Genomic DNA, 19801 nt, shown 5'->3' on the forward strand with positions numbered 1-19801 from the left:
GTTATTACAGAAGTTTTACTCTCCCAGCACTGTGTCTGTGAAAGGCGGCCATTTTGTCTCACTGAAACCACATTATGATTTTAATTGTAGAGCATACGCAAACATTCAGAGATGAACTCTTGTGAAAGTACAGTACGTCCTCCTGCTCTGTGATGTCTGTTGATTGGATCTGAAGGCACTGAAACTAAACTTCACACTTCCATAATGAGGATAATAATAATAATAATAATAATTATGGAATCTAATGCTGTTGCTATTCTGTGATGATATAATTATGATCATGTTGCGTTTCCCTCTGTTCCCACCTCAGACACAGAGCTGCTGTACCGTAATCGGGATGGAGATGTGGTCAAGCTTGATGTGGAGAGCAACAGCACCGAGGTTCTGGTGGAGAACAAGATGTTTGTAAGTTTATCAGTAAATTTTATTCATCCATACAGAAAATATGCCACACGCACACACACACCGGACTCAATAAAGATCATACAGGAAAGACAGGCGGCTAGAGATGGAATGATGGATGGATGGATTCATAGACAAACTACTTACATGAATATAGGCAATACATGAATCAGTACGTAGATGGGTGGATAGACAGTTGGTTATTTGGGTGGATGGATGGGTGGATAAACAATTGGTCAGATGGATGGATAGATGGTTGGATGGATGGTTAAACAGTGGGTTGGATGGATGGATGTATGAAGTTGGTCAGATGGATGATTGATATCTAGTGGGTTGGATGGATGGATGGATGAATGAATACACAGTTGGTCAGATGGATGGATAAACAGTTGGTCAGATGTATGGATGGATGGCTGGATGGATGGATAAACAGTTGGTCGGATGGATGGACTGCTAACTGGATGAATGGATAGATAAATGGATACACTCAGATAGATGGATAAAAGCCAAAAAGCTGAGATTGATGGTTAGGAAGACAGTATGTCGGATTGGATGGATGAATGAATGCATGGATGGACAGATAGACAGTTGGTCAGATGGAGAAATAGACAGACAGATAGAAGAACACGGATAAATAGATAGACGACTAAACTGTTTCAGTTTAATAACTTTATTCACCCTCCTGTTCAGGAAATGTATAAAGCCAGCAAGTACCAAGTGTCTCCTGACCTGACTCACATTCTGCTGGCCTACAACATCGTCCCGGTGAGTGAGTGTACACACACACACACACACAGCTGTTTCCATCAACCGACCAAGTTATTGCAGGACAGGTGTAGGAAAAACAGCTCTACAGCTAAACACACACACACACACACACACACACACACACTCATCTAACAGTTGGCTGAAGCAATACAACACACAATAGTGCTGTCATTCATTTGTCAGACTTTAATGATATTGCAGCGTCAGTAATGGAGAGAATCCCAATCAGATTCCTGTTCACTACATGTGCTCACTACATAGGGTGTAGCAGAACCCACATAGTCCCAGGTTTGCTCAACAGAGCTCTGTTTGAGATGGATGGATGGATAGACGGTTGGTATCTGTGTGTGTGTTTGGTTTGGTTTTTAAGTCAGTGTGTGTGTGTGTGTGTGTGTTAACAGATGTGTGTTCTCTCCTCTACAGCTGTACCGGTACTCCTACACAGCCTCGTACATCATATGCAGCCTGAAAACTCCGTAAGTTCCTCTGTTCTGTGCTGAAACATGAACAAGTGTGTTAATTACAGCGGAGAACCCTACAGCATGCGGTCTGTGTGAGAACCCTGCAGTGTGTGTGTGTGTGTGTGTGTGTGTGTGTGTGTGTGTGTGTGTGTGTGTGTGTGTGTGTGTGTTAAGCTGATCGTGCGCTTGTCGCTGCCCCCTGCTGGCTGTAATGCTTCTGAGTTCTCACACTATGCTGTTTATCAGTTCTGGCTGTTTTTTATTTTATTTTTATTAATAATTAATATACACATCATCACAATCAGATGCATGTAAATGTTGTAAAATAACAAATAATAAATAATTCCACTCCTCTGATTTCAGCCTGGAAAAACACACTGTTCTACACTAATTAATGAATGAATCATTGCTGAAATAAATGTATTGACTGATTGATTATTAACTAATTGAATTAATTGACAATTTTTTGTAACTAATTAACTATTATGTATTTTATAGGCTGAAGCAGGGGTGTGGTTAATTAATGACTTTATTGTTAGTCACTCTTTTATTAAGTATATATTAGTAAATTAGTTACTTGGGTAATAAAGTGATTAATTAAATAATTACTTCACATTTGATCACAAATGAACTAACTATATTTTACAGGATTATATTATATTTCACACACACGCACACACACACACTGTACTGGAGTGAAGGAGTAATGAATAAACAGATTTTTCTAATTAATTAACTAATCAGGTAATGAATCAACATTTTCAGTTAAGCGTGGAATAATTAATTAGGCGGATTAATCAAATACGTATTTAATTAGATAACTAGTTAATGGGTTATGATCTATAGTTAACAACTACAATAATTTATTATCAGTTGGTCACTCTTCTTCAGCTAATAAACACACACTATTCTAATTAACATAATTGTAATTGAATGCAATTGATTAATCAATTAAAGGTGTGTGGTGTTTTTCCCCTCACAGGGAGACGGAGGTTCTGTCTGCTCCTGAAGTGCAGAACACAACGCTGCAGTTTGCTGCATGGGGTCCGAAAGGCCAACAACTGGTGAGACACACACACACACACCCCCCTACCTGTATTACCTCTGGATAAATCAGTAACACCTGATTAGTCACATGACCCTGATTACTAATCACACATGCCTCTTTGCAAGTAAGCACTTTTTCATGTCATATGTTTTAATAAAGCGTCAGTTTTATTACATGTTAATAAAATGATTATTAATAAAGAGTAGGCGAAGGTGTAGGAGGAGCGTTCAAGACGAGACTGTGTCAGGGATAAAAGAGGGCAGAGAGAACCGGTGCTCGGTGTGTGTGTGAGTGTGTCTGTGATCAGCTGTGTGAGTGTGTGTGAGTGAGAGAGAGTGACAGATGGCACTAGCCCTGGGGACAAGTCTTGTTTTCACCTGACCTTCAGCGAGCGCGTGTGTGCGTGTGTGCGTGTGTGTGAGAGAGAGAATCAAACACAAGACCAGATTTTAGTTCCTGCTCTAGAATGAACACTACCGTGTGGGTGGAGCTTAGCGAGCTGATCACCCAGAACGGAAATAATCTTTATAGCTGTAGTGCTGCGGTGATTAATCCTTACCAAAAGAGCAGCAGGTTTTCTCGACCCCGCCCCCGCAGTGCCAAGGTCGCCGTGACGACGCTGGAAATCAGGAGCAGAGATAGGAAGCAAGATGGAGTGGTGATCTGGCAGGAAATCAGCACAGCAGATGACAGAGAAACAGACTCACTGCTGACAAATGGCATTGTCACTCACAAGCCAACACACACGCACGCACACTCACACACACATCAGCAGCCTGCTCTTTTTTTTTGCGAGCTCTCTTTTCTTCTTCTTATGTTTCGCTCCTGCGATTGTCATCTTTCCACCCTCTAATCGCATCATTAATATTCATCTCCACGGTAACGACAATTAGCAAAGGAACAATCTGGTGCATGGTGCTGCGTTAATTACACAAAAACACGTTTAACAAAGGAAGAGTTGTGTGAAAGATGGACTTTACATGATCAGAAACCTTCACTGAAGCACTGTTCATGGAAGTTTGCTTTGACTCCGCCCCCTCAAGGTCCCTTTGATGTACACTTTAATGTAAATGTATAAATACGCCACACACGATGACTGCTCTCTTACGGCATGGTTCGTTACGGATTTTGCACAACGTTTTTTAACATTGGAATACGCCGCTACGAATGATCACGAACGATTGGCAGCTTCGAATTCTCTGATGTTAGCCGGAAGCCCTGACCCGTTCCCCCCCCAGCCTCATAGTAGTAACATTTCACATCTAGACTCAAAAGATGCGCCGACGCATTCACGGTTAAACCGAGAATGTTCTGAGTTATCATTATTAATGTGAAATAAAATCTATTCGAGCACGTGCGAGTTAGCTGACGTCAGACGAGTAAATATCTAACATCAGTTAAATTACCGTGTATTTAAAAGGTTTGGCTGAAAGGTATATTTAAGGGTGGTGATGATTAGAAAATAGAGCTGGTACCAGTCTGATACAAAGAAAAACAAAACTATGGATCGGATATTGAAGAGAAAACGTATCGGATCCTGGAATTCAATTCGGACAACACATGGAACTGGTGATGTTTCCACAACTGTCTATTTTTCTTATTATTGTATTTAAACGCTGTTATATTTGCGCTGAATTTCTCACCAGATCTTCATCTTCGAGAACAACATCTACTACCAAGCCACCGTGAAGGACAAACCCATCCGTCTGGTCACTACAGGACGAGAGGGCGTGGTCTTTAACGGACTCCCTGACTGGCTGTACGAAGGTAAGGACGCGGCGCTGCTCAGGTTTCGCTTCGTTTTCTACAACAGCAGCTCTGACAGTAGCTCGCTGCTCGTTCCATACGCTTTCATATCTACAGAAATGCCTCGAATATTTCTTGAAAAAAATAGTAAACGGTTTAAACCCAGTTCGGGGAATGGAGATCGAGCAAACGAAAGTAACGCGGTCTGTAGTCCATGTGTGAATGTTCAAAATTTCATGCCGAATCCTCGAACTTCCAGGATGAATGTATTTTTAAAAGCCTGTATTAATTTACTTGCTTGTTTAAATTGAAATGTTCCTGTTTTAACTTTTTGTTGTTTTTTTTTTTTTCTTTCATTTTAAGGATATTGTGTTTTAGTAATGTGCAGTCAAAAGAAAATATTTAAGGCACGTAGCTCTTGGTCACGAAAGCGTAACGTGAGTTAGTACTCTAGAACGCACTACAAGGATGGAGTACTAACCTCTGGTAAAACCTCTCACGTCACCTTGAAACCTGCTGAAAGCTCTGTTCGGCGTACCCACCTTCTGGATTCTGTAGATTAGTAAACACTAACCTGAAGCGTAAAGAGTTTTAGATTCGAGATGCAGATCATGATGACAATCACGACAACGACGGAGGATTTCAGTGATTTTAAAATTCAAAGGCAAATTTGACTTGGCTTTACGTGAACGCTGATGATATCGCTCCGTGCGAGTCTCTTCATTCATGTTTCATACAATTTATACATAAATAAATAAATAAACACGATGTTGACGTTCTTCTGTAGCAGCCGAGGAGCTGAGCCATGACGAATCCCAGCGTATCCGTTCCTCACACGTCCACCCTGCGGCTCGGCTCTGACGAGACACGACTCATAAATCCTCTCTCGCTTTCTCATTTCTCACTCTGATGCTTTTACACCCAAGCTTTTTCTGTTCTCCTTTCTCCTTCTCTCCATGTGCTCCATGGTGCGGCAAAAGAAAAGCCCAATCTCCTGTGATCTTTTATCTGGAATTTATTACAGATAAATCACGTGTGTGTGTGTGTGTGTGGGGGGGGGGGGGTGGGGGTGTGTTCACCGCTTGGACCTCAGGTGCCTCATAGCACGCTCTCTCTCTCATCCATTTTTTTCAAAAAGGCTAACTAATCAATTCTGAACAGAATTGAGAAAGAGAGAGAGAGAAAGAAAAGCCCAGCATTATTGGAAAGGGAAAAAAAGGCATTATTTCTCCAGAACGTTTCTCTTTCTCATAAATTCTCTCATAAAGACACTGTGACCTTGAGAAAGAAATTATTTTTACATATTTATATTTATATTTATTTATTTGCTCATTCCCACATCATAATCATGTGATTATTTCATGTTTTCTTGTTTATTAATTAGTTTTTGTTGTACAAATTTTTTATTTTTATTATGATTTCTGCTGCTTTTAAATCATTAATTTGTGTTTTTCTTTTGCACACACTCATTTATTCCTCTGTTTATGCTTTTAAATATGTAACTGAATGTTTATAATAAAAACAATAACGTAAAAAAACAAGAGCAGCTTATTTTAAACATCAAAGATAAACCGTTAGAGTTTATAAAAAGGTTTTAAAATGATATGCTGTACAATTCTATAAATTATATACTGAAATGTCTAAATCTATTTAAATTATTATATGTATACACCAATTCAATTTCAGAACTTGATATCATTTCTAAATAATAAAAATCCCATACTTTTATATACATACATTTCTAATCGAACACGAGATAGAGGAGCTGTGAGGATTGGACACGCCCCTTCACTGGAACTACAGGACCTGTTACAGCCTGCTTTATGGTGTGTTGTAAATATTGAGGTGCTGATTTTTTAAAAAAAAAAAAAAAAAAAAAAAGTAACGGAGCTCTACTGCCATCCTGTGGTCTGTGGTTCCCTTTGCGCCATATTAAGCCGCACTGACGTTCTGTCCTACAGGAGTCTAGAGCTACAGCTTCTAGAGATTTCTCTGTGATTCCATGTTTTAAAGGGGCAGTTTGTAACTTTTGGAAAACTCCTAGTGCGTGCAGAAAACTTCACACAACTCCACCCTCACTGTTAATAACTACATGTGCCTAATGTCTTTACCTTTTAAAGAAAAATATGTTCCAGCTCAGGGTGGAGCTCATTTCAGGGCCTGAATATCCTAAAAATCAGAAATGATCCAGATTACCTGCATGGTAATTACAAATTAAAATTTGAGATTTACATTTTTTTTCCTACACCCCCCGCCCCAATTAATGATGTGATGTGATGTGATGTGATTATTACTGGTTTAAAGACATGTTTAAATATTACACACTGCACCTTTAATTCACATCATGATGGATGCTATATGTCCAAGTGCTATTGGGTGGATTTGCAGCTCATTGAGTTGAAACCAATGACTTGGAGAAGACTATTCATCTTCAAGAGAATCTGTCATCGTCAGTCCAGAAAACGAAGCCGAACTGTAACGGTGCAGGTTTATTTCTCAGACATTCTGGCAGCACTGGTTTGTTCCTGAGACTTCAGCATTTATCGATCTATTTATTGTTTGCATTAGGTTGTTTACATTTATTATGTTTACTTTATTTGTGTATTTATTCATTCCTATTTTGATTGATTTATCCGTTTTGTTTCTTTCGCAGAGGAGATCTTCAGGTCCCACACCGCACACTGGTGGTCCCCGGACGGCCTCAGGCTTGCGTACGCCACCATCAACGACACTCTGGTGCCCAAGATGGAGATCCCCATGTTCACGGGCGGCCTGTACCCTGGGGCTCAGGAGTACCGCTACCCTAAAGTGAGTGCTTTATCTTACGTACGCGTACCGTCGAGGTGGAAAACAATCTTTCAGGGAAACAGCAAGGACTAATCGTAATGCAGCGCAGCTGTTTTTTAAAGCAAGACAGCTGTGCTGATGAGATACGGCACACCGAGAGCCCAGACTCGAAGCTCATTTACATAATTGAATCTTTTTACTCTTCAGAAATCATCACACACCAGAGGAAGGGAGCGTCGTTATTACTTCCCTTCCTCTTAGAGTTACAGAGATATTCATCCTGAAAACCTGAATGAAAACATTTAAAAGTCTACATTTTAGCCAGTTATATTATGTATAACGTGATAATAGTGAATAATCAAATTTTCATGTCTAGAGTCACAGGAGTCCAGTACATTCCGTCATTAACCGTGTCCAAGAACCGCCTACTTTCACAGGAAGTGTCCGTTTGGCTGAAACTGGAAACGACCAACAGCAGACCTGTTCTTTAAACGTGTCGACTTTTTCAAACAAAACTCCCGAATGACTTTAAATTCCGTGAAATTCTTTTAAACGAAGCGTGTACGTTGTGCGAGCGCTGAGAAACCGTCAGAGATTCTGAAGCTTGTGGCCAGAAAAGTGCCTGAGGCTGAGGAGTAGAATAACAGATCGAGGCCAGCGCAAATCTAATATAACCTTCTCCTGTTAAGAACAGCTGAGGCAGACACCTGTAGAAAGTATGCAGATTTGTGATCACTTTAAAAAATAAAAAAAGGAAATATCACATTGACGCAAGTATTCACAACCTTTCCTGTGACACTCGAAGTTTAACTCAGGTACATCCCGTTTCCCTGGATCGGCTTTGAGATGTTTTACGCTCTGATTGGCGTTGAACTCGATTGTTTGGACGCGATTTGGAAAGGCACAGATCTGGGGAAGGCTACAGAAATCATTTCTGCTACATTAGAGGTTCCCAAGAGCACAGTGGCATCCATAATTCTTTTGCTTGGAAGAAGCCAGGACTCTTCCTGGAGCTGGCCTCCCGACCAAACTGAGCAACTTGGGGGCGGTCTCGGGTGTAAGACAGGCGACCAAGGAGGTTGAGCTTCAGAGATCGTGTGTGGAGACGAGAGAAACTTGCAGAAGGTCAAGCCTCACTTCAATACTCCACTGATACTTTCTGAGTGCGATGTGTGTTAGAAGAGAAGTGAAGTCTACTTTGCTGATCTTTTCTTTCGGATGGAGCATGCTTGCTGAGTGTGGGTGTAAAACTTCCGTTTTCTGTGTTTTTAAACACTCGGCTAATTAACATATGTTTTCAAACTTTTGTTGAGCAAAACCTTTGCATGTAAACACACCCACTTGTCATTATTATTATTCAATATTCTTGTACTTTTCCATTAAAAGTTCATTTGTCTTTTTGTCCATGTCACCCCAAATTAGCTTCTAGTTAAAGAGGACACACTTTCTGTCGTTCAGTTTTATACATTTTCCTGACTCAGGCTGGAGAAGAGAACCCTGAGGTCTATGTGTCGGTGGCGAGTCTGAACGGGCCGCTACACACGGTCCGAATGAAGAAGCCCGAGGACCCTAGGATCGGGTCAGTCGTTTAGTTTTCATGCGCAGACTTTGGAAATTGACCATAAGATAGAAGTCCGCCACCTTGGATTTGAAAGTTGCTTTACGTTGTGTCCCGTTTCAGGAAGGAGTATTATGTCACCATGGTGAAATGGGCCACCAGCACCAAACTGGCGGTCAACTGGCTGAACCGAGCGCAGAACAACTCCATCCTCACCCTGTGTGAAGCCACCACCGGAATCTGCACCAAGGTTTCCTTTCTGAGTTCTCCATTCTGGAACCTGATTGGCTCAGAAGGTGTTGATTTCATTTTCTGTAACAGCAGCTCAGGTTCATATTGATGCGCTCGCTCGCTCTAATACGTTACCGTTTCCGTAGTAACGACTCGTTCACAGGGTAAAGATGGAAGCTTTCCAATGTCTTCAGGACAGAGCTTTTACGCTTTTTGCGCTTTTTGCGGTTTCTCTGTAACGTGACAAGCTGCGTTTTTTTAATCTCATCATCTTAAAGAGAGAATAAAGAGCGAGGGTAAAGAGAGACAGTAAATAGCGGCTGGTGAGGAAACGAGTGTTTATAGCTGCTATAACGTGAGCAAGAACAGGAACGGACTTACTTTGCTGACGTCCCACAACATTAAACGTAACTTTAAATGGATAAGAAGTACGATATGTCAGGTTTTTTTTTTTTTTCTTTATAATTAAAAAATTGTAGCCACTGTCAGATTGATGTAAGAGGAATAAAACACTTCAGGACATGCTGTTACAGGAAAATAATCAACTTTTTGACCGATCTGGTGATATTTATAGAGTCACATAATGGATCCAACCATGTTTCCTTTAAATTCCATAATTGAATAGTGTTGTAAAATCGCTGTGTGTGTGTGTGTGTGTGTGTGTGTGAGAGAGAGAGAGAGAGAGAGAGAGAGAGAAGAAGCTTCTAGAGAGGCTAATAAAGGGTTAACGTGTGATTGTTGTTTACAGAAACATGAGGATGAGAGTGAGAGCTGGCTGCACAGACAGGTGAGTCACTTCACCTTCACTCTCTCTCTCTCTTTAAACACCACACTGTGGAAGTTAAAGTAAGTTAAAGCCCCGTCCCCGAGAGCAGAGCAGAGAGAGGCACACGGCCTGCCAGAAGTTTATAAAGGAAAGAAGGCCGAAAGCAAATGAGGAAAGAAGGAAGGATTTATGTACTCATGACTTTCCTTCATTCCTCACTTCCTTTCATCCTCAAAAAAGGAAAGAAGGAAGGAAGGGAGAAAATAAGGGAAGTAGAGAAAAACATGAGGAAACAAGGAATATATCATTAAAAAAGGTAAAGTGTGTGTGTGTAGTGTTAGTGTTGGAGAGTGTGTGTGTAGTGTAGTGTTACAGTGTGTTTATTCCCCTGAACACAGAATGAAGCTCCGCTGTTCTCCAAAGACGGCCTCAGGTTCTTCTTCACCCGTGCAGTACCACAGGGGGGTCGAGGGAAGTTTTACCACATCTCCATGTCCACCTCACAGGTGGGTGCGCACACATACACACACCTGTACTAAACTACATGTGCACCTGTACTAAACTACATGTGCACCTACACTGCTCTTCAGCTTTCATTTACCTTACAAGTCAAGTGTGTGTGTGTGTGTGTGTGTGTGTGTGTGTGTGTTTCAGCCCAACAGTAGCTCAGACACGCTGCAGTCGTTGACGTCGGGTGATTGGGACGTTACAGAGATTTTAGCGTACGATGAGGACACACAGCTGGTGTAAGCATAACTCACTCACCTATACACACACACGCACCTCAGAACTCTGAATATCATTTACTCATGACTAAAGGCAGTGTGATGTGTGTATTTGAATTTAAATTTACTCCATCACTTTAAACGTATCGAGAGTCTGTGATGTTAGCTTGTAGCATGTGTAGCCTAGTTAGCTAGCCGGTGGTTACGTTAGCTGTCACTCATAATAAAAAGCTGTGGTTTCAACGTGCACCGGTGTGTGTGTGTGTGTGTGTGTGTGTGTGTGTGTGTGTGTGTGTGCGCGTGCAGATATTTCCTGAGCACAGAGGACAACCCGAAACGACGTCACCTGTACAGGTATGCTCTCATCGGCGTTACTGTGCAAAAGTATTGGCACACAAACTAGTCAAAGATGCCAGTCTTAATCTCAAATAACAAACATTTCTCTGTAACGTTTCATTTAAAATAAATTGTGTGAAAATGTAGTATTTTCTATTGTTGAAATTATGCAGAAGACAAACATCAACACCTAAAATGAAAAATAGGGTGGCCAATACTTTTGCACAATAACGTGTATCACAGAATAGTTGATTATACATTCGGTTCAGGACTGAGCGATGTATTATAGTGATATAAACCAACGAAGATTTGATGTTAAAATTTCGTACTTACGATTCAAAATTGTCAGTTGTTGACATCTGTACAGATCTAAAACAAACAAATGAATCTGTAACGCAGTGGAGAAGACAGGAGCAGATCTTCCATGCTCTAGTGTGGATGAAATGAAAATTTTGTTGGTTGAAACTTGTATGTTGACGAAGTTGTGCGAAACAAAGGATGGCAATCTAAATACTAAAACTAGCTATCGTTTTTATATTTTTAAATATAATCTATTGATTGGGAAATGGATGTTGATGACGGCGTGTTGTGTTTCAGTGCTTACACCACAAGCTCGTTTAACCGCCGCTGTCTGTCCTGCGATTTCGGCTGTGGCTTCGTCAGCGGCGCGTTCAGCCCCGGCGCAAACTACTTCCTCCTCAACTGTAAAGGTCAGAGAGTTTCTGTGAATCTGTGTTGGAAAATGAATCGTTTTCAAGCAGCAGACTGAAGGGTTTACAAACACCGAATCGTTCATAAGTTGCACACTTAATAATTCAGTGAACCATTTACAAGTTGCACATGGAATTGTTTGGTGAATCGTTTACAGTCATTGGTGAATCGTTTAAAGTTGCACACTGAATTGATTTGTGAATCATCCACCCATTAAATCATTTGTGAGCTGGACGCACAATTGTGAGCTGAATCGTTTAGTGAATCATTTGGAAGTTGCACCCTGAATTGTACTGTCTTTTAGTATTTGTCTTCTTTTAAGTAAGCTGATGGCTTTAATAAAACACTGCTTCTCATTGGCCATATAGAGACAGTAAGTCAATACTTTTGAATAAATTTAGACAGATGTGTGGCCTCCTCACCGCTCGGACTGCATTAATCATCATTTCCTCCACGTTGTGGTTTTGATCAGGGCAGTAAGACCCTGTTGCCATGGTCGCTGATCTGCTTAGCGGGATCTGCTACTCCGAGTTTGGCTTATTAATCGGATGAGCGATAAAAGGCTCAGCTCATGATAATACGGCACTTAGAGCAAAACCCGGGGATGATCCGAAGCCCTCTGATGGCTTTGTTTGAGGAGGACAAAACACAGGGCTGTAATTAATCAGCGGTATGAGACTGCACAATACACCACAGTGCGTGTGTGTGCTCTTATACAGCTTCATTTTGCGCACACGCGCACACAGTTCACTGAAAAGATTCTCAGTTTCGTAGTTTGCATGCTGAATCAATTGGTGAATCATTTGCAAGTTGCGTTGTGAATCATTTACATTTTGCATACAAAGCCATTCGTAAGTGGCACACTGAATCATTTGCACACAAAAACTGATGGTATACTAACACGACTCGCATCCTTCCTTGTCTCCAGGTCCCACAGTGCCCTACACGGCCGTCTACAGCACCCGAGACCGACTCTATGAGAGTGAGTGTCCCGTTTATAATCGTCCGTTTGGAACACAGCCGCAATGACAGAAACTATGAATCAGCTAAATTAATAACTTTAATACGTCTCCAATTTACAAAAGAAAACTATTTGAAGCAGACGATGTTTCCTTACTGTGTCGGAGGGCAATTCAGAAAATAAAAAAGCCAATGCGAAGTGGAGTACAAAACAAAACAAAAAAAAAAAACAACACTGAAATAGAAGAATAATATCTCAAAATGATAAGATACTAAATGGAGATACTCAAATAAATTAACAAATTTTAAATAATAACAAACCTGCTCCTATTCTCTGACCATTATGTTCTTTGGGTGTCATCCACCTGCAGTCACCTGTAGATAAGCAGCACGTGAGCCCTAAGATATGGTTGCCTTGGAAACAAGGTTATGGTACTTCTACCCACTTGGAGGGAGGGGTTGGGGTCAAAACAGAGAGCAAGAGCAGGTCGGTTTGATTTTCAGAAACAAGTCACCTAAAGAGCACCACCTGAGAAACGCAGTGTTCGTACATTTCTCTTTAGTACATGAGAACACACACACACCTTCTGAGAAATTTAATTTAATTATAAACCTGAAAAATACATGAACACTATCTGTATTTAAAGGGTTAATTTAAAGAAAAAATAAATAAAGAAATCACAGTAAACGCTTGAAGATGTCAGAGATTAATGGCATCAAATTAAAGGAAGGAATAAAACGTCAATAACACAAACTTTTCATCCAATTATAGTTGCATTTAATGTTGCGTACCATCCAAGAAACTAGTTGGTTCCTGTTCTCACTTCCGAAAGTTGTCATGTAACTGGCGAAAAAAAACCTCAGACACTGGAGACTCCTTCCATAAACGTTACATAAATTGCAGTGAACTTCACCAGATGGTTTTTAAAAATCCGTTTACGTGACGTTGCACGATGCAAGTCCCTGTGAATGACCTGTTACTATAGACAGAAAGAAAGGAAAACAGAGAAAGAACAAAGCAAGCATGTGAGAAAGAAGGAGAAAGCTCCTTAAGCTACATGTAATATATATAATGTAAAGCGGTTTGTGTTTCAGAGCTGCTGGATGTGGAGTTGAACGAGTTGCTGAACTCCACCATTAGCTCCATGCAGATGCCCAGAGTGGAGTATCAGGAAATCACCATCGATGATTACAGTACGCTTCTCCTGCAGCTCACATTAGGATCAGTATCAGTGGTGTTATACACACCGTGTGTGTGTGTGTGTGTGTGAGATGATCAGTCGTACTAACCGTACGATTCCCTCCACAGCTCTGACCATCCAGATCCTGAAACCTGCGGCATTCACAGACACGGCACATTACCCCTTACTGCTGCTGGTGTAAGACCAACACACTCATCCATATACACACACACACACACGGTGGAAAAAATATCTATCATCTGATGACATCTTGTGTATCAAAGGCATTTTTAAAACACCAACATCGTGACTGTGAGCTTTAAAGTCTAACATTGCACCACGCCATGAAAGATCTTAATGCTTAATATTTTATTGTTTGGCGTCGACTTCCTCGCTCCTTCAACGCACGTTTGACATTTTGATCAATTGTACGTTTTGTTATTCAGTTATTACACCAGTCATAACGAATTTTAAATGGGTGAAAGTGTTTGGACCCCTAATAATCAATTGTATTTATAAAGCACGTTTGCCAAAAATCAATATGTTGAGGAAAGATAGAGATTGCACAGATCTGATAGGGGGGAGGAGGAACCCCAATTCTGATCTGATCCTCTAACAGACAGAACAGACTGAAATTAGATTTGGAAAAGATTTTTTATTTTAAACATAAACGTTTACATAGTATAAACAGTCGATTATTTTGTTGTTGTTAGGATCGATTTTTATTATAGTTGCAGTGTAAATGTTATTTGTGTGAAAGCTGAATTTTTTTCTTTTGCAGCTTCAGTTTTTAAAGATAAAAATATCACATGGGTATCGATGTCATCTGATACTCGAGATTTCTGTATCGGAAAAGAAGATTTTGGTATCGTGCCGCCTCTTTTTTAAAATGTTTGGACCCCTAATAATCGCTTGAATTCATACTGCACACAAGTTTAGAAGAGAAATACTTCAATTAGTAAATAAAAACAAATCTGACCGGTGAAACACAGGAACACGGATGATGCCACAGAGCTCCTTTCGCTTGGTTTGAAATTATACAGTTATTTTCTCGATCCTGTAGTTATCACTACACTGGTGTGGGTTCAATTAAAACCCCTTCTGAGCGGGTTGGCCATCGTCGTGTGTGCGTCATGAACCTTCGTTATTTATACACACTGCATACAGCACCGGCGTGATTAAGAAATCCCTTCATGAGTTTTGTTTTGAGCTTCAACAAGCTGAGCGTGTAATTCGGCGGCGTGTTGGTGATAATGAGGCTGGAGCTTCAGGAAGCTCCAGCTGTGAAGCGTGAAGGATTTCCTCTAAACACTGCAGATAAAGTCTCAGAACAAGTCCTGAACCCTGCTGAGAGGTTTTGCTAATCGTGTCGTTGTGAAAAAGAGCAACGCGTCAGCAAAGGAAACCGCAAACTGTCATTAGGAGTTGGGGAAAAGATCAGCGTTTTGTTCAAATCACAGTCATTCCCTCCAGAACATAATATTCAAACTATACGGGCCTCTGTATGAAGGTTTTGTTTGTTCGTTTATTTATTTATTTGATCATTAACTTGTTTAACGTCTTTACTGGTTAATTTCTTTTCTTATTTTCTTGTATAATTTATTTACATGTATACTTGCATATGTTACTCATTTGATTTATTTACTTGTTTTGTGATTCTTTTTATTTGCTTATTAACATTAGTTATTATTCAGTTTATTTAATTATCAGTTTATTTTGTTTACTAAGTAAACATTAATGTTTTTAGGTTTATTTATTTACTTTACCTGTTTATTTATTTAAAACAAAAAATTAATACCCATCATCTGTACCAAATATTACTGCTGGAAATAAATAATTTAGAGTAGCACTTGTATAATTTCAGTTTTAATATTTAAATATATTTGAATATTCATGAGCCTGTAATTGTTCTATTAGTATAGAGAACCACGAGGTGATTTATAAACTTCTCCATTTTCATCTACTTCCTGTTCACTACATACGCTCACTACACTGTGTGTGTGCATGTGTGTGCGCGCGTGTGCGTGTGTGAGACAGTGACGGTACCCCCGGTGGTCAGATGGTGACGGAGCAGTTCCAGGTGGACTGGGCGACGGTGTTGGTGAGCTCCTACAGCACCATCGTAATGCGTTTTGATGGGCGGGGCAGCGGGTTTCAGGGCACCAACCTGCTGCACCGGATCAAGAGGAAACTCGGAGAGCTCGAGGAGATCGACCAGCTGGAGGCACTTGGGTACATAAATCCAGAGAATATTTCATAATTATTCTGTTCTAACCACCCCTCAGCAACATCTCACCATCCTTGAGCACGGCCTGGAACAGTGAACATTGTGGGATTTCTGTGAGAACGCTTGTAAGAACACAGATGTTCTTTATCCCAAGGGTGAACGTCAGCGTAATTGAACGTTGCTGTTGTCTCTTTCTTTGTAGTATCATCACTAAAGAGTCGTACGTCGACAAGACAAGGATTGGAGTGTACGGACGGGTGAGTTCAATCTCTCTCTCTCTCTCTCTCTCTCTCTCTCTCTCTCTGGCTGTATATTGTGTACGTTGGTGTATAGGAAGTTCCTTGACATGTCAGTAAATCCGAGTCACGTGTTCTGGAAGAGCGGTTTAAGTGGTTTGTTTGAAAGCAGAACCGGACTGAAGAGCTCGAGTGAAGACAGAGAAGCGTGGTGGTGAATTTGGAGTCCCGCTTTTGCTGCAGATGAATTATTAAACCTCATCCGCAGCTCTTAAACCCAGAGAAACCTCAGAACTGGGCCGGAGAGCAGAATAAACCCGGCGCTGTTTAGGACACGGATCGTAATTCAGACACTGGTTTAGTCTGTGTGAAACATTTAATTCCCTTGGGAACGTGTGTATTTTAGGTTTTGTCCTAGTTCTGGTGTTTTTCTTTCTCCCCTCTCCTGCAGGTGTACGGCGGATATCTCGCCAGCCTCCTGCTGAGCTCCGAGGACTCGCTGTTCAAGTACAACTTTAAATTTAAATGTGGAGCAGCTGTCTCGCCCATCACCGATTTCAGCCTATATGGTAAAGAAAATAAATCCTGTAGAAGAAATGCAACTCTGTAATCACGGCAGTTACAACTTTTATCAGCCTGGAGTTGATTATTTTCCAATAGCAGCACATCCCTGGGTGTTTTATTCCTCTCACACTACAGCAATTTGGTGACGATTACATTACATTACATTACATTTATTCACTTAGCAGACGCTTTTATCCAAAGCGACTTACAAGTGAGAAAAATACAAGCAAAGAATTACAAAGAAGACTTCCTCGCATCGCTGTAATACTTTATCTATCGTTTCTATAGCAACAGCTCATTCACCAGGTGGACACGGCAAAAAAAAAAACTTCTTTTGAAGTGATTTTTTTTTATGGAAGGAGTCTCCAGTGTCAGCGCTTCGTTGCTGTTTCTCGGTAACGTGACAAGCTGCAGGTTTTATTCGTCTTGGAGAGAAAACGAGGCTGTGGTATAAGAGGAATAAAACGCTTCCGGATGTGCTGCTTCAGGAAAATTCCATGGGGTGTACTTATTTTTTCCACACAACTGTAATTCTAATCAGTGTTGTTCTCACAGCCTCGGCGTTCTCCGAGCGTTATTTAGGATCTCCTCGATCCAATCCAAGAGTGTATGAGGTAAATCTCTTCCTGCTACATTACGCAAACACTCATTTCCTCCAACCCTACATCATCATCATCATCATCATCATGGTGTGTTTTCTCTTTTTTCATTCTTTACTTTCTCAGATGTCGAGTTTAGCTCATCGAGCAGGTCAGCTAGAGGATAAGAGTTTTTTAATTATTCACCCAACAGCTGACGGTGAGTGAGTTCCACTTCTCTGATTGTTTCTTTTTGTAATCCTCGTTACTTAATGACTAACGCTCGCCTTCGTCTGTTCGCAGAAAACGTCCACTTCCAGCACACGGCTAAATTCATCAACTATTTAATAAACCAAAAGGGCAATTACACACTGCAGGTAAGAGCCAGAGCGCACGTTTCGTTTTAAATGCAAATTAAATGATATTTATGGGCAGAATATTTAGCCGTTAAGAAATCGTAATTGCATCAGAAACATTTTCGAGTATGGTGTTTTAAGAATAACATGCAGTGTTCGATATATTACTTCTTTTTTTTTTTTAACCCTACATTCACACTAGCAAGTGACAAAGCAAGTGTTAATTTTCTGCGATTTTCTACATTAATGCAAATGAGGTACTGACGCTTTTAATCAATAAATGCAAACTCTTGACTCGTCAGACCGATGCTACGGTGCGTGTGGTCTGTGCAGCTAGTTTCTGCACAAAAAAAAGTCAGAAAAACAACGCTTGGAAGGAAGTAGCAGAGATTGTTGGTGTCCCTCGTGAGCGTTCAGCGCTAGTACGAAGGCGAACATGTGACATGTAAATCAAACCGTTTCCTCAAACGCTCCTTATTGCGTTATTTAATTTATTTACCGAGTTAGAAGCTACATATAGCTACTACAAATACTACTAGACAAGCCCCGCCCACTAGAGACAAACTACAGCTTGCTTCTTGCTAGTGTGAACATAGTGTTCCTCACTTAAATCAATCAGGAGGTGGCTTTGTGACCTGTCTAACCTTAATATGCGCACCCTCCAGATCTACCCTGACGAGGGGCACTTGCTGCATTCGGAGGTCTCTCGGCAGCACCTGGATCAGTCGCTCGTCAACTTCTTTGACGTGTGCTTCAGGCCACCGGAGATCATCACCGAAGACGAGCTGGAGCAGGAGGACGAGGACGACGGCTAAAACGGCTGTGTAACACAAACTGTGATCAAATTTGTTTCCCTAAAAAAATAAAACCTGCATCATGTAATTCTTCTTCTTCAACATCATCATCGTCGTCGTCTTCTCCATTTGGGACGGAGCATCTGCATGGACCAATCGCATCTCGCCTCTGAAAACGGAACGGTCTGACAGAGGGACGAGAGAGCGAGCGAGAGCTTCTTCCTTCCTCACTTTCCTCCCTGATGAAGCTGTACAGCGCCCGCGTGTGGACTGAGCCGGTAGTGACGCATCAGCGCGCTGAAAACAGAAACTAAGCCGGAGGATGAATATAGCACAAGACCCTGTAGAGCAGTGCGGGAGAATTAGACATTAAATAGCACTGTTAATATCCGCTGTTACGGAGCTTATGACCGTATTTTCCAGACTTTTAAACTGCGCTTGTGTAATTATCGTGCTTGTTAAATGTTAAAATCGCGGCAGAGATCGCTAAACTGTAGCGATCTTATACATTACATTGAAGGGAACATTTCTGCAGGAGCAAAACGTAACTAGTGTTCATGTTTACCGCTAAGACATGGCCGACGTTCTCATTTTTACTTTTGCACTAAAGCTACAACGCTCACGTTAGCCATCAAGTCCATCTCACCTAAACTCTTCGACTTTTAAATAAATGAGTGCGTATACAGCGAATTTAGTGTCAAAGTCGAATGTTATCGTTCACATCGCTACAATTCCGTTCTTTCAGACTTTGTTAGGTGGGGCCTAGAGGGGCAGAGTCATAAAAAACAGCACTATTGAACAACAATGCTGACTGCAGTGTGACAAAATGGATCACAGTCCCGTCGCCTTGTTCTCTACTGGCTCATGAATTTCATCTGAAAAAAAAAAAAATTTCGCCATAGCGACAGGTCGTAAATGTAACATTACAGCGTTACAGCTACGCGCTAAAATTAAAAGCTTGTTTACAGATATAGACGAAGTCAGACTTCACCTCCCCGATTGCTATGTTTACCCCGCAGCTTCCGTGCAAAACCAACAGACACGTTAGTACAGTAATGACTCGTATTCTGGAAAATACGGTAATATCGTGTCTCTTATTTAAAGTTAAAACTGTTCATCGTTCCTTGTTTTGTCCTTCATCCTGTAACAGGCCAGCGGCTTTAATGAGACACTTGGTAATAAACGGCTCAGAAGCAGCTTTCATACCAGTTTTAGGGCGTAGCATCATGTTCTGGTCAGGTTAAACGTTTCATTCATACAACCGAGGGATAGAAAAAAAAACACTCTAATGTTATTATTTTAGTCACTGTGCCTTACTGGAGTAAAGCTGTAACCCACCACACACTACGATTCAACAACACGGACA

At 40.9% G+C, this 19801-nt stretch overlaps 1 protein-coding gene across 1 annotated transcript in view; it reads left to right on the forward strand.

Moving 5' to 3' along the window:
- Positions 1–19638, forward strand: part of dpp6b (dipeptidyl-peptidase 6b) — a 71976-nt gene extending 52338 nt beyond the window's left edge. The window contains exons 4-26 of the mRNA XM_053628562.1: positions 311–405; positions 1093–1167; positions 1594–1646; positions 2614–2695; positions 4326–4446; positions 7079–7233; positions 8694–8791; positions 8894–9020; positions 9750–9788; positions 10166–10273; positions 10422–10513; positions 10799–10846; positions 11426–11538; positions 12468–12521; positions 13595–13693; positions 13809–13878; positions 15718–15912; positions 16110–16164; positions 16595–16712; positions 17263–17321; positions 17433–17505; positions 17589–17662; positions 18307–19638. Of these exons, the coding sequence (XP_053484537.1) occupies positions 311–405; positions 1093–1167; positions 1594–1646; positions 2614–2695; positions 4326–4446; positions 7079–7233; positions 8694–8791; positions 8894–9020; positions 9750–9788; positions 10166–10273; positions 10422–10513; positions 10799–10846; positions 11426–11538; positions 12468–12521; positions 13595–13693; positions 13809–13878; positions 15718–15912; positions 16110–16164; positions 16595–16712; positions 17263–17321; positions 17433–17505; positions 17589–17662; positions 18307–18456 (2153 nt within the window). The 3' untranslated portion in view covers positions 18457–19638. The remainder of the gene's footprint in view (positions 1–310; positions 406–1092; positions 1168–1593; positions 1647–2613; positions 2696–4325; positions 4447–7078; positions 7234–8693; positions 8792–8893; positions 9021–9749; positions 9789–10165; positions 10274–10421; positions 10514–10798; positions 10847–11425; positions 11539–12467; positions 12522–13594; positions 13694–13808; positions 13879–15717; positions 15913–16109; positions 16165–16594; positions 16713–17262; positions 17322–17432; positions 17506–17588; positions 17663–18306) is intronic.
- Positions 19639–19801: the final 163 nt, after the last annotated feature.

The sequence above is a fragment of the Ictalurus furcatus genome, chromosome 7, assembly GCF_023375685.1.
Source record: "Ictalurus furcatus strain D&B chromosome 7, Billie_1.0, whole genome shotgun sequence".
Taxonomy (NCBI): domain Eukaryota; kingdom Metazoa; phylum Chordata; class Actinopteri; order Siluriformes; family Ictaluridae; genus Ictalurus; species Ictalurus furcatus.